This window comes from Osmerus mordax, chromosome 19 (genome assembly GCF_038355195.1).
Source record: "Osmerus mordax isolate fOsmMor3 chromosome 19, fOsmMor3.pri, whole genome shotgun sequence".
In the NCBI taxonomy this organism is placed as follows: domain Eukaryota; kingdom Metazoa; phylum Chordata; class Actinopteri; order Osmeriformes; family Osmeridae; genus Osmerus; species Osmerus mordax.
In genome coordinates, this window is record NC_090068.1 from 6,838,745 (window position 1) to 6,853,728 (window position 14,984).

The 14,984-nt window shown below is 42.7% G+C and overlaps 1 protein-coding gene across 3 annotated transcripts in view; it reads right to left on the bottom strand.

Annotated features, from left to right (window-relative positions):
• Window positions 1-12,735: 12,735 nt before the first annotated feature.
• The window catches only part of LOC136962943 (gamma-aminobutyric acid receptor subunit beta-2), a 37,878-nt gene continuing 35,629 nt past the window's right edge, over window positions 12,736-14,984 (bottom strand). For 2 of the 3 annotated variants that reach the window (XM_067256876.1, XM_067256877.1), the window contains one exon: window positions 12,736-13,083. In XM_067256876.1, coding sequence (XP_067112977.1) covers window positions 12,736-13,083 — 348 coding nt within the window. Of the gene's footprint in view, window positions 13,084-13,911; window positions 14,053-14,984 lie in introns of all 3 variants that reach the window. The other variant, XM_067256875.1, reaches the window with a different exon arrangement.

The following is a 14,984-nucleotide window of genomic DNA, read 5'->3' on the forward strand; positions in this document are numbered from 1 at the left end:
AGAGAGAGAGTCTGAATCTTTACCACATATTTGATTAGTTCTGTCTAAGCATAGTATCGCCACAATCATTGCATTTGGAACGGATCCCCCATTTGGAGGAGTGGGCTCAATAAAGTGTTGTGTTAGAGCTTTGTGTGATGAAACATTGACGTGCTACATCTGTTACCTGTCATGGCCTTCCTTGGAATAATCGGATCATCCGAGGCGCAGAGAAAGTGAAGGCCTTCCGAATATCATCATAGTACGCGATATCGCCTGGAGCTCACCAGGCGATCAACTCCAACAGTGAAATGAATCCCCATCAAGAATCCATTCATGTGTCTCGCGACACAACATTGTTGGTGCTTTTAATTTATAAAGCGTATTTCCTCAGACAATGCATGATCTATACAACCACTCGAAAACTGCAAGCTAGAGCATGTCTCGAGGAATTACTTTGGTGGATAAGCTTGGGGAACAAATCAACAGCGAGGATGTCTCTTTCTACCAGCAGTTTGACTCAGGACAATCTTATTTTAAAAATCAGTCTGTATTTTTTCTCTATGGTGGGATTGGGATTATATATTGTTTCTGCTGTCACTGGCTAGTTAAGATAATACCTTTAATGAACTGCAATCATCAGAGAAAATGTTTATAATTATATGTACAGTGCCAGTAAAAACTTTGGACACATTTTCCCACAATTCAAGGTGAGACGTTTATGACATCATCCTGTGGTCATTGCTAACACATACACACGTTTCATACGCCATTTCATCCTTTCCACCCTTCTGACTTCCCATTTCCATCCCCCAAAAAGACATTACTGCAACAGCAGTCACTGTAGTATGAGGCTCTGATGTGATGGATCACAAATATGTAGAGGGTAAAGTTTAATCAGGTTTTGCTCATGTGCTGTCACGCAATGCAATTAGTGAGAGACTGGGTTTGGATAGCCACTGGTAATCATGGATATCATTGCAATCAGAGTTGCATAATGTGATGCTGTCGTGCACCAAAAAATGGACCAAGTCCAAAATCCCAAATAAGTGGTGTGTACGTGAAGCAGCTTTGTACAAAATCTTGCCCGATTTAAAATATTTAAGGTGTGATTGGAGGAGTTTAAACGTTTTGGGATGCTTTTCTCTGGGATCGTTTTTCTTGGCCCATGGCAATGGTAAGAGACAGCATTTTAGAAGTGCTGAACACTCTTAATGTAGACACCAGCAGGATCCTGGCTTCCACCCACTGGAGAGTTCAGTTCCAGCCTTTGTTTCTGTCTGCCGGGCCAGATGAACGTGTAACTAACTATACAACATTTGTTTCCAGCAGGGGAGCTCAGTGGTACCCACCTGACTAATGCGATCTGGAACGTGGGCTCACAGCTTCCTCCTTCCTTCCACATGCTCTTCAGAAGGAAACGGACAGCACATCCATGTGACCTCATCCTCCCCCCCCCCCCCCCCCCCCGAGAGGGCTGCAGATGTCAGCTCTTGGACCGCGGACAGACCTCACGGTGGAACTCAGCCGAGAATGTTTTTCTTCTTTCTCCAAGTTGTTGTTTTTCACGTGGTACTGCACAATGGAGACTTAATAGCAGATTCCATCGCACACGTTCCCGCATTGTGCTGCGACAACCAATTGAATCGATTTGACTTGGAGACTTAATAGCAGATTCCATCGCACACGTTCCCGCATTGTGCTGCGAAAACCAATGGAATCGATTTGACTTGTTTTTTTGGGACGGGATTAACACTCTGGTTCTCTGGTTTTCCGGTTCGGACTTCATATTTACCTCTAATTGTTGCAGTTAAGGGGCCCTCTTTCAGAAGCATGTTCTACAATTATCCTGGTACCTGGCAATCCTCACTCTCCTCAAGCATCAGCGGACCAGCACCTGGGGTTGGCTTCTGTTGCCAAACATTGAACATGGGTGAGAATAGGGAGCAGCGATCCTGTAGGAGGGCATGCGTGTGCGGGCAAGCCAGCAGATGGTGAGAGATCGTGGCGAGAGAAATAATGGATCGACAGCCATGCCCACTGAAGAAAAACACAGGGGAGAGAGAGGGAAATGTGTGTGCCTGCGTGTTTGTGTCGACACGTGACAGGATCCCGGTCCGTGCCCCCCTGGTGGACGGTTAGAGCTCTCATTTTGGTTCAGCTCGCGCTCTCGCCATCAAAGGCATGACCTATTTGCATAAACTGTGTGCAACCAATCTGAAATGGGCAGAAGAATATGCATGCAGCTGCACTTATGCCTGTACACGTACACACACACGTACACACACACAAACACACACGCACACACTCATTCACATTTAACATGGCAGGCCATGTGATTAAAATGTATGATGAAGATGTGTGAGAGGTCCAGGATGGATGCAGGACACATCAAAGGCCCAGTCTCCCATTGCAAACACTTGCGCGGCTAGTCGATGCCCTTCTGGGGTTTCTAAATGTGCTCCGGCACAACCCATCTTCAGCGAAAACCACAGCCTTGGGGCCCGTGGAGAGGATACAGCAAAGATGGCTTTGAGCCTATTTGAAAAGATGCTTTCTCTACCCTGTACTCTATTTGCAATTGGACCGAGGACCTATAGCTTTAGGGATGTTCCTCATCACAGAATCAGCAGGAAACCTATTAAAACCGATACACTGTAGGTTCAGAAGATGGTATCCCCAATGGAGAGGAGAAGACACAGGATGGGGTGGGAGTCCCACATCAAATGGCTTTGGCAGCCTCACGGCAGCACTAAAGGCAGCCCTGCATGACTTTCAGAACCGTCCCAATCTGTACGCGTGGAGGAAATGGAAGTCAGATAGCTGTTGAGTATTGTCTGGAAATGATGAAACCGTTGGATGGAAGTGTGTGTGTGTGTTTGTGTGTGTGTGCGTGCGTGTGTGTGTGAAAGGGAAAGACAGACAAACGGGGAGAGAGAGAGAGAGAGAGAAGGAGGAGGAGGGAGAGAAAGAGAGAGAGAGAGAGAGAGAGAGAGAGAGAGAGAGAGAGAGAGAGAGAGAGAGAGAGAGAGAGAGAGAAAGAGAGGGATAGAGAGAAATAAAAGAGAAGAGAGAATAAAATAATTATGATTAGAACAGAAGGTTGTTCTCAGGGCACCTCAGAAACATGGTACCCTAGCAGTGTTGGATAAGTGTGTTTATTTCCCATTCCCCTCACAGGCTTATCCAACTCCCAGGCCCCTCTACCAGTTTCAGTGGTGCTATTAAGACAACGATACACAGAATAATCTTAGGTAGATTAATTTTGTTTTTCCTCATTCCTCCTGGGTCATTGGGTTGCACAGTGATAACTAACAAACACCCTATTCTGAATGAATGTTTCAACACAGAACAATACGAAAGGGACAACCACATGGGTGAGACTTGCTTGTAGGTGTCTGCTAGTTTGTTGGTTGAGTTGGCACAGAGCAGATGTCAGATTTCCACCGCAACAGCCAGACACACATTCAGACACATTCTATATTCAGACACACGGTCCTGGCAGGTTTACGGGAGCATGCGAAGGCCAGGAGCTCTCCTGCTCTCTGGCCATGACGGCAATTTCCTGGACTTGTTCTGTGGTTCAGAAGACCCCTCATCCTTGGGGAGGAGAGCAGATTTCGACGTGGTGAGAGTTCAGCGGTGTCATCGCTGGATGACTCCGGGGCTGACAGACGTGACTGTCCCCGGCACTCGAGGGAGTGTTGTGTTTACACAGTTTGAATTGGCCCCGTTCGTTAAGCGCTTGATCATGATAATGTCAGTCACATCTCGGAACAGCAGTTGGATTCCTCTCGCCTCTCCGCCACCTGAAGCTGTCGGAGCACCTCTACAGTTCACCTCCCAAGAGGGACATTTCAAAACGAAACAGCCACATGTGCACCCTGATGCGTGGACTGTGCTTGATGACGTATATCAAGCGTTCTACACTCGTTGAGGTTGACTTTTGTAAACATCCGGTCTGCTCTCCATTCATGCCAACATAGTAAACGCCTGTGGAATGTGTCAAGACAGTAATCTCTCAAATGGGACAACTCACGCCGTTCTGAAACTCAGGAATGATACCTTTACATTTAGTCATTTAACAGACGCTCTTATTCAGAGCGACTTAAAGTAAGTACAGGGACATTCCCCCGAAGTAAGTAGGGTGAAGTGCCTTGCCCAAGGACACAACGTCATTTCGCACGGCCGGGAATCAAACTGGCAACCTTCAGATTACTAGCCCGATTCCTTAACCGCTCAGCCACCTGACTCCATACACAGTTGAAACGCAGCATAACTGAACCACGCGTGTACAACTACTTCTGTGAAGAAAAAAAAACTTCTCAGACAACCACTTTCACAAAAATACCAAGCGCTCAACCAAACCTCGGCCTGAATTTATACAATATAGTGCCGCGCACCCCAAACATTGTTTCTGAGAGCAGAGCTAAAGCCGTGCCTCTGTGTGTCTCTGTAGCTCTGCGTTGAGTCTGCAGCCTGGAGCCGAGGAGTGGCAGCCTCTGTAGACCGGCTCCAACGCAGACACGTGTCGACGCATGTGGCAACTTCAGAGACAGCGGAATTCACAAGGAAGGTGGGGAAAAGTAGGAGAGAGTCGGCCCGAACGAAGAAACGTGAGGAAACAAAAGGCACCTCGGCACGGAGGAGAGAAGCAGCCAGGGGGAGAGCGTGGAACACGAGAGAGACCTGAGAGAGAGAGACACAGGGGACGAGAAGAAAGAAACCAAGAGAGAGAGAGAGAGAGAGAGAGAGAGAGAGAGAGAGAGAGAGAGAGAGAGAGAGAGAGAGAGAGAGAGAGAGAGGGAGAGAGAGAGGGACATAGAGATGTTAACACTGATTATTTATTTTTCAGTCTTCAAGCCACCGTTGCCATGCTGGCTCTACACCATCAGGGAAGCAGCTTTGATTCTGTTCTAGCTGGGTAGAAAACGTGGTCTGCCTGCACATTGCAGCCTGCTCTTCCCAATGTGACTGCCACCACAGCAATGCGACTTGAGGTACTGTCCTGTGCTTGGCTCGTTGGCTGCTTCCGACCTCATGAGAAGACAGTGCAGGGTTATGTCTTCCTCCTAAATAGATCCCTTACATACAATACAGCGTCGTCCTGTTCTTAGAACAAGCCCGCTTGTCTGTACCCCACACGCTCCTAATTACTGGATCGTTGATGTTGAAGGGCATTTCTCAGCTGTCCACAAGGAATAATGTGAAGAACACAGTGGTCAGCCCAATATTGATCAAATGTGGTCACAACACGAATAGGTATAGCCTGACATGATGATCAAATGATTTGAACCAGCCCTGATGTTCTCCACTTAGTAGGGGCACTGCACACTGTACGCAGCTACATCCTGTTCCTCCAGTAAATGTCATATGGATCTGGTGATTACCACGGCGCTAGGGTGCAGGGCGGGAGTTGTCGCGGGTGACAGTATCTGTGCTCTAATCAGAATGTTAATTAGTGCGGTAGCGGCGGTCCATTAATGTGTATTCTTCCTAATTAGCAGAGGAAATAAAGGATGCTGCTTGATGTTCGCGGTTGGAGATAGTAAAATACGTCAACAAAACAGGAGGGGGAAAAGCGAGGAAAAGCTGTGCATTTCACGAGAATGTTCGTTTATGTAATTATTGACTGCCACTTTCAGTGGGACAGCTGGTGTTGTGTGATGACATCAGTACCAGATTCCTTTCAAACCCAAGTAAAGAATCATACGATAACAAATAACAAACACAAACCCTTGGGTTTTCGAATTGAACCGACAGCATGACACAAAAAAAAAAGCTTGTGTCTGGTCGCTCAACAAAAAAGAGACATACCAAAATACTGCAGTACACCAATACGCACACCATCATCCCACACACAGTAAAAGGGGTGAGATGGGTTGGAGCCAGTGTGTGGGTCTACAATAGATGATGAGCCATTTCCATCTGTTTTCACCATATACAGAGTTGCCCTCATTGTCGGGTGAGTCACCCCTTGCACAAAATCGTGTTTGTGTTATCTGGGCCGAGCATGCCTTGTTCCCATTGTCAGTGCTACGCGAGACACACGGTAATCCAAGAGGGGGCGGGGGGGATGGGGGGGGCGGGGGGGGGGGGGCGGGTCTCTGGGAGAGCAACAGGAGCCATCTCAAAGTCAGAGTCCCTGTCCCTTTTGTTCTTTTGTGACCTTGCCAGGCCTGCCCACACCCCAGAGCCATGGCTCACGCACCTCCTCGTACCTCGTGCATCCAGGCCAGCTCCACTTCTGACGGGGGCATGGTGCTGTTTCAGATCCCAGGGAGGGAGTTAAAAGGCATTAACTGTACTGAATGACATGCGTCGAAAGAACGAAATCAAGCGGAAGCGTGAAAACGGGAGGCCGACAGGACGCGTAGGGGGGCTGTGCCGGGTGATGGAGGAATACGCTCCATTCGGAGAGCTTGATCTAACAGAGCAGAGCTCTGAAACGACAGTCGTCCACAGATCTTCCCGTATGTCCATGTGTCTAGTGTGCAGGCACAGACGATAAATAAACATGATCTAGCGGCGGCATGCGCCTTTTTTTACACTTCGAGTGGTTCATCCCATTAGCTGCTTATCCTTATGAGAGTCCATAGATCAAAAGCACAGTCTGTTTGGAGAAAGTACATCACACAAAGTGAAAAATACATCACAGTGACAATGATCTGACGTAGTCTGCTTTCAGATGCTGTGCTTTGTGATGCTGCTCATCTGTTTTGGTGATTGAAGTTGATTAATTATTTATCAGAAGCATGAAGTATTCTGATGGTGACACATTTATATATTGTTTCCTTTGACAAACGCGAACAGCTTGTGAAGATCACCATAAGGCCGAACAGGAATGCGAAAGCTAAGATGGTTACACAAGTCGTACAATAATGCATTGGATGTGAACACAATCCCAAAGAAGACATGGATGCATTTATGCCAGCTGAGTCAGTGGAAGTTCCAGACCATGATGTTCTACAGTGGGGTGTTTCATCCATTAAGAGAACACTGCTGAGTTCTGCTTGGGGTCCCAGAAGTGGAGCACACATGGGGTCTCCGCTCGCACGGGAATCGCATTTGCCGCCAAACAGAAGTGAAAAAGCACTCTTCCAGCAGATCTCCAGTCCTGGCCCCTGCCCGCCCCTGTTCTCCCCCGAGCTATCCTGCAATATTATGCACTCGTCACATATGTCTTTGACTGGGACTAAACAAATAACATCGTCCACAAAGAAAACATTCACTGGGGTGTGAAAACCGCTTTCGGATGCTCGGCTTTGCGTCTGAAGATGGCTCAGCTTGACCGAAAAAGAAAGAGAGAGAGAGCATGATCATCTTTCACTGTGCAGTATGTTGTACCCAACCCTAACTTACATATTCATATTCAAGTAAACGCATATAAAGAACACGCGCTGCATGCATGCTGTTTATCTCTAAGGGAAAAATAAAGGGAAAAAAGCCAAGCTATTCCTGAATGGATGTAAAAGCACTACCAGTGTGGCTTTCAAAACAAGTAATGCATGTACGAATAACCAGGAAATCAAGGTGTTCTGACAAGCTAAATGTGCTGCAAGGTGCGAGGCATGGCTGTGTGTGTGTGTGTGTATGTATCTGTTGGTGACTCTGAGTTGTCGTGACACAATGCCTGGTGGTCGTGCTGCAAACCAATTTCCCCACGGGGACAAATAAAGCCTCTATTTGTCTAAGAGGAGGGGCTACCTTGTCTCTAGTTTAGATGGGGTAAAAAGTAGTCTGAGCTGCTCCGGTCCCCAAGTAGCTGTGCATTCTAACAAAATACTATAAAACCTTCCCCAAACGTCCGTTTCCCGGCACCTTAAAGTGCTTGTTAAATATATATAACGTCAGCGGCTACATCACTTTTCCATTCAGTGTACCTGGGTGGATTCTCTTCCTTGTCATCAGACGTGGAAGGCTCTGTAGGGCATATTGCTGAGGAGGCCACATGTTTCACTGCACAGGGCTTTCTTTGAGCGGGTTACTGAAAGAAAACTAGCCGTGTTCTCTGCTGACTCCAGAGGCCACCGACATTGTTTGAGATGACTCACATAGTGCTTGGTACGTTGTGTTAATTTCTGTTGTGTCTCCAGAAATATCTGAAACACGTATTATGGGTTGCCTGCTTCCTAGGTGTCTTTAGAAAAGGCTCCAAGTACAAAGGTCAGTTTAGAATTTTTCCAACGAGGGGCAAATTCCAGTTAACAAAGTTTCACCTTAAGTTTCACCTTGTTTTCCCAATACAATAGAGCTGTGAGGGATAACCACATCCATTTGTCCTGAGTTGGAAGCTTATATTTATAACAAAGCTGCATTCAATTATGTTTTTTTTATTCATTTGGCATTATTTCAATTTCAAGAGTTACACTCTAATCAACAAATGGTTAGTATTTACATGCAGAAATCGTCTGCAAGATATTTATATGTATGGGCATATATACATGTTATAATTGAATACATTTTTTTGAATATAAATGACATTTCCTCACAAATCATCATATTAAATTCCTCAAGGGGAGCCTACTCCTGTCAATCCCTTATTTTTAATTAAAGACACAGGAGTGGGTACAAGCTGCACCTAGGCCATTTAAAGTGAATTATTTCGCATTTACACAGAATGTTATGAACCATACATCAGATCCACAGATAATTAGAACACACTGGCCATAGCAATTAAAATAAGAATGTTGTGAAAATGTGAGGTAGAGCATAGTTAGCCCCAACATGTTGTGTTCTTGAGTGGAGATAGTTCGGTTGGCAGTTTGTTTACCATTAAGTGGTGCACTGTATGAACCGTATAAGGCTAGTTAATGATGCTTGTATGTTTCCGACATAAGCATCTCTCCCAATTTAGATGAAGAGTGAAAACCGAACTTTCATGTGAAGCAACAGTCATTATATCAAGACCAACCCCAGAACAGGAGCAATGATGCCCCAAAAAATAAGGATGTGGAATCATCGATTCAGAACTATTTACAATATTTATTGACAACTTATTTTCTCCATGGGTTTTTCACGTATTAAAAACACAGAGACTATCTTTCGCCTTTCAGTAAAGAGATCGTTTTTTTAAATAATCTGGGAATGCTCTTGTGAGTGGCACATAAGAGGAAAGGGGGCAGGAAGGGGAAGGGGGGGAGGGGGCAGCGATGCCTGGAGTGACACTGGAGGGAGCGCCAAGGGCGCAAGGCTAAGGCTTCTTCTGTGAGTGTGTGCAAACATACACTGTCACCAAGATGTGTCATTTGGGCTCGGACGTCACTCCGCCCCCCGTCGTTTTGCCAAGAGGACTCTGTTCTTTATACAGGAGTATACAAATATAAAAATATATGACAGGAAAAAAGCGCTGTGAAGTACAAACACATAGTCAAAGTGAAGAGCCTTGATGAAGCAGACCTTTTGCCAGTGTTTGACGTGCCTTCAAAACGTCTCACTGGCTGACATACATACAGTTCACTCTCACACGCAAGCGCATCATACATTTATAACACACTGCAAATACGGTCATAAACCAAGATGGTTAGTACTGTAGCATTGTTGGGCAGATCAAGACTGGTCTAGAACACTTCTGGATTTGTTAGTGCTAAGTGTGCGGACCTGAGATGGGTGACTTTAACACAGGTTATCAGAGACAAATCCCCTTGTCTCATTATTCTGTGTGTACTGTATGTGTGTGCAAGTGTGTTTATGTGTGTGTGTGTGCACAACAATGTACCGTATGTCCTGTATTATATTTATCGGATCATAACAAAAAATGCTTAAAATCTTGCCGACATATCACATATATGCTGCAAAATATTATCAACTACATTCTCGCCTTTGATAATGCTTTACAGAAACGGTGCTTGAGTAACTAGAGCAAAATGAAAACAAGTCATTGTTTCACTCAGTGATACTTTTCAAAATATTTACATTATTAGTTTTACATTATCCACCTTATACCATTAAATTGCTTGCATTCCCTTCACAGTACAGTACAAATCAGAACGTTGAAATGTCTTTTCATAGGAAACCAGCTAATATGTACAGGAATACCAAGCTCAAATTGATATTTACTGACAGATAATTTTATATATACACCTGTTTGAACATCTTTTGGGACGCATTCTTTTATAAGCCCAGACCCCAAAGGTGAACCCTGTCCAACCATTAAAAAATTACAACACCAATATTAAGTTATTATCTATAATAATTTACATGAATTCCTAATTAAGCATCAACAAATGTGACAAACATCCTCAAAGTGAGTGGGTGGGTGAGTAAGAATGTACGGCTAGAAGACATTATATTTGAATATGAATAATTCATGGTTTAATTTAGAATAAATGTAGAATAAATGTAGAATAATGTAGGATAAAGGTTCATAGAAAAACAATGTACTGATGCGTAGAGTTTCCAACAAATAAATGAGTTTGGAAGCTAAATATATCTCTATTATATCATTAGTCTCCCATATGAAAGATATGCACATGAGATCAATCATGGCCATATGCTCACAAAACCTGCAAATGACATGATGACACATGCGATTCTCTCCAAAATGCAGACTTAGTGTTATGATTATCCTGATAGTACTCATTGGTTGAATCATTTAACATGAAAACTATACCTTTTTTTGAATTTCCCACCCCTTAATTTAAAATCCTGTGTTTCATACAATAGCATTACAGCATCAGTGGCATCCTTGTCTTGGATTGTGGCTATGAAATGATACATTAACTAATTAAATATGAGTGTAACATGAAACATTTGCCCATGCATACTTGAGAAAATACATACAAGGAATAAGCTTATGGAATGCAATAATCATTTTAGTTTTTACATATCTGTGATGTTGAAACGTGCAATAATATGTGTTCATCAATGACACTACCTCTCAGTTAAACAACAATGAGATGTATTGGATGATAGCTTCCTGGATAGCTGTTACCCATCATGTAAGGGATCTTTCAACTAACATCAATATGAGAAACACAACCGAATTGTTTCTACAGTTTGTGCACATCATGTTCCTGTTTCAATAAGGGAATTTACAAAAAGTTTCATGAATAAATGTATGTCAATTTCGAATTTTTGTCAGCTCTCAAGCACCAAGTGTTGCAACACCATCTGTACAGCCTCTATGGCTTTTGAAATGTGAAAAATTGTAGAATGTTTCTGTTTCTAAATGTTAATTCTACTGTACTGGCATTGTATGATAAGAGTGTCTGCTAAAATGACTAAATGTATGCCATTTGAGGGGCACTCCTGAGTCTCAACAATGTAACAATTATTTAGAACGAAAACAAGGAAACTGACAGGAAGTCTACCTTGGTGGGATGATAGATCAATGGATAGAAGACACAATGTCTTGTCGAGATATGATGTCAGTCTCTGGTAAATGGATGTTTGTAACAATGTTGTGCTTGTGTTGAGTTCTGTTGTTCTCTCTTTGAAATGTATGCAAAAAAAGTCACCAAAAGTCACCCGCTCAATCAGTGAATATGATCTATGAAACCATCTAACCCTGACTACAAGTGTCAGCTAAGGAAACAATTCAGAACCGAGTGTAGCTAATATGTTCCAAGTGATTCAGTGAGATAAATTCTGGTGTAGGCTTCATTGCTTTTTAAACAAAAGAATACAGGGCATATTTACATTTAATAGTGGGGGAAAGGGGAGGAAATAGTGGCTTGTGAGGCAAATACTTGTTTGGTCATGATATTCCCATGATAGACCCCTTAACTGCTGGCTTAATGTCCTGGTATTCAAAACAAACTACAGCAAAAGTGTACTCTTACCACATATTAATAGCAAAGGTGAAGGAATAACCACTCTTCCTTTTGTCATCTCTCAACTTCCTCCCTTATTCCCTCTGCCTCTTAAGCCCGCCTTCCTCTTTCCCTTGGTTAGAACACCATATTCTACTTAACAGAGTTGGAATGTTGAATCTCTCAGCAAATAAGCTGCTACAACAACGATGCTAAATCATTAGACTAAGGCATATCTGTTCGACGTGCTGTAATGTTCAATGTAGACCTTTGAATAACCTTTATCAGCCAGCATTGTTTGTCAGCTTTAAAGGTTTGGAATGATGTTTGTATTTCATTGTTTAATCTACACTACCTTATCATACAGTTTCTTTAAATTGAAATAATGCTTTGAAATTAACAATACTCTATCAAAGTAGAAAAGGTTGCTTTTTCATAAAACCTCCAAACTATGATATTAATATACCTTAATATAGACTATGAAAATGTGAAACTTCACAATATAAAGATAAAATAAAGTATCGGATACAAATCATTAAATTTCTGAAGGAATGACTTAGAAAAAATTATGAATGTCGACGTATGTAGTACTTCAAAGGAGCAATAGTCATGGGATCATTTTGAACTATTATAGCTCTAATGTTTTGGCAACAAATCAGATACAGATTTAAGAAAGTAAAAACATAAAAATATATGCAAACAAACATTTATAAATGGAAAAGTACTTATTTCACTAAATATTCGACTTGTAAAATTAAAAATTAGAAATGATAACTCTGGAACAGGCACCATTATGTTCTTAATCTCTCTTCTATAAGGTTTGTCTGTGTTAGCCAGCAATTAAGGTGTTCCAAGGTAAAATGGATTCAGTCCTGATTTTGTTTTGTTATAGTAATTCAGTCTTGTGTTGTACGAACACACAGCAAAATTAAACACAAACAGGAGAATAAAACGAGCAACAGAAATGGTTGCACCTTCTTATTCTGCTCTTACTGGAGTCCTTTTAGTTGACATAGTAGAGCCAATAGACGATGTTGAAAAAGGAAAAAACGGTGGGGAAGATCACTCTCGACCACTTGTCGATAGAGTTTACGTCAGTCAAGTCGGGGATTGTGATCTTCAGCTGGGACGCGCGCCTCCTTAGCCGGCTCTTCTTCTGGGTGACGTGGCGCTCCAGTGTGTTGCGTCCAAAGTTGTGTCTGGCCAGGCCAGCTTTGCGGTACTGAAGGGTGGTGGTGTCGTAAGACAGCATGGTGCTCCGCGGGTCACTGAGGCCGAGGGTCAGCTCCGAGGCTCCCATCTCGTTCTTGATCTCTATGGTCCCCAGCAGGATGTTTTCATGGGGGTCCATCTAGAAGCAGACCACACATTAGACACCGTGAGCTGCACGAAATGACCACATATATTTTCTACTGATATTTTGTATGGAATCATTCAAATTCGAAATCAAAACACAATACAACACCACCTAAGCCTGGGAATTAGCAAGTGTATTCTTCTGTATACTGATGTATATACTCAAAGATGTACAAACTAACCACAAAGGTCCTCCCCCATAATTACACAGCCAAAACAACAAATTAAAGATAAAACGTCTTGCTACTTGATATGGCATGCAAACAATCAAGGGCTCAAGAGAATGACTGAAGTGGTTGAAAGAGCATCAACAACACTCCACATTGTACTTGTATTTCTTAAACATAACACTCACTGTGCATACGGGGACGCAAAACATACAGGAGTAGGGCTGACATTCAAAACAGAGATGGAAATGATGGGTCAGGAGGATGAGAAAAAGTATGGACAGCAAAGACATGTAGGAAAGGAAGGTTAGGGGATACTCTGACAACCTGAACAGGGAAGGAAACTTGACATCTTTATTTCTAAATGATGTGTAGTGCTTTCTTTCTAACATATATGTACTTCATTCCGTTGCCTACTATATTCATATACATTATGCACATGTGTGTACATGTGTAGTGGCAGAAACAGTCAAGGGAAAGTTTGATTCCTCTGTCTTTGAGGTAACACAGTAGGGACGACTGAATGATTGATGGAAACAGGAGTTCTATTGAATGCATGATTGAAAGGAAAAACACACTGTAGAAGTAGTTTTAGAGTTCTAGAAAGAAAATACAGAACATTGCATATGGTCAGTCTCCACTGTGTGAACCAATACCTTATTCTTTTGCTCGCCTAGTCCCATCGCTGCATCGTCCACAAAGATCGGTTCCCACATCGAGTCATGAGCGTCAATTTCCCTCTGTTTCATTCTGGCATACAGAGTATCGTCTCTTTGAACTACATTTCCCACCATCCACTGCAAGCATACAAAATCATCAAGGTCACATGAACTACATTTTCCAAAAACCACTGCAAGTATTCAAAACCATCAAGGTCACTTGGATCAGTTGCTTTAAGACACTACTCATTTTCCTATAAACATTTTGAGTGGTGTTTTGTGAGAAGTTTACATTAACGTTACACTAACTACCTTATTACTACAATACCTACATGTAGGAAAAAGAATGTAAGTATATAGGATTGCTATGTAATTTAATTATATTTAATGTTAGTGGTGTAGGTTATTACAAAGTGTAAGAAAGCACTGTACGAGGGTAGGATGTAAGGGGTAAGTGGATGTTGTAAAGGAGCATTTGAGGCCAAGTTACCAAAACAAGATCACTGTTTTGGGTGACACATACTTACCTAGTTTCACCTGTGTAATAACCACTAAACCATCATGAAATGTAACTGCATATCAGTTCTTATACTGTATGATTACAATGTTGTTACATTAGGTCTTGCTATGTAGTGACATGATATTTAATGTAACCTCAGTGTAAAGTGTCCCCCAAATCTTGGTATGTAATGCAGGGAAATCAGTGTGTAGTTCAATAGTTAGGCTTAGTGAGTGGGATTCTGAGGCTCAACTGCCCTTCAAGTACGATAGTGACTCTACATTGGTTTACCAACACATTTTCCTAATGTCGGCATTCCATAAGCTTTCAATCCATTTGACTTCATTCGGATAAGTTATTTTCCAGTTGACAAAGTTGTTTCCCTGCGTCTGTATCCAATGACAACTCAACTCCTTCTGAAGAACTGGCATCTCCTTTTCTCCTTGATGTCACCTCTGAGTTGCATTCATCCAACCCTCCATATAAAGTGGGGACATTCTTTTTGTGAGTATGGGATTACCTTTTGTCTATTTTATTCCCATTTATATACCTCTCAACTTTTGAGACAGTT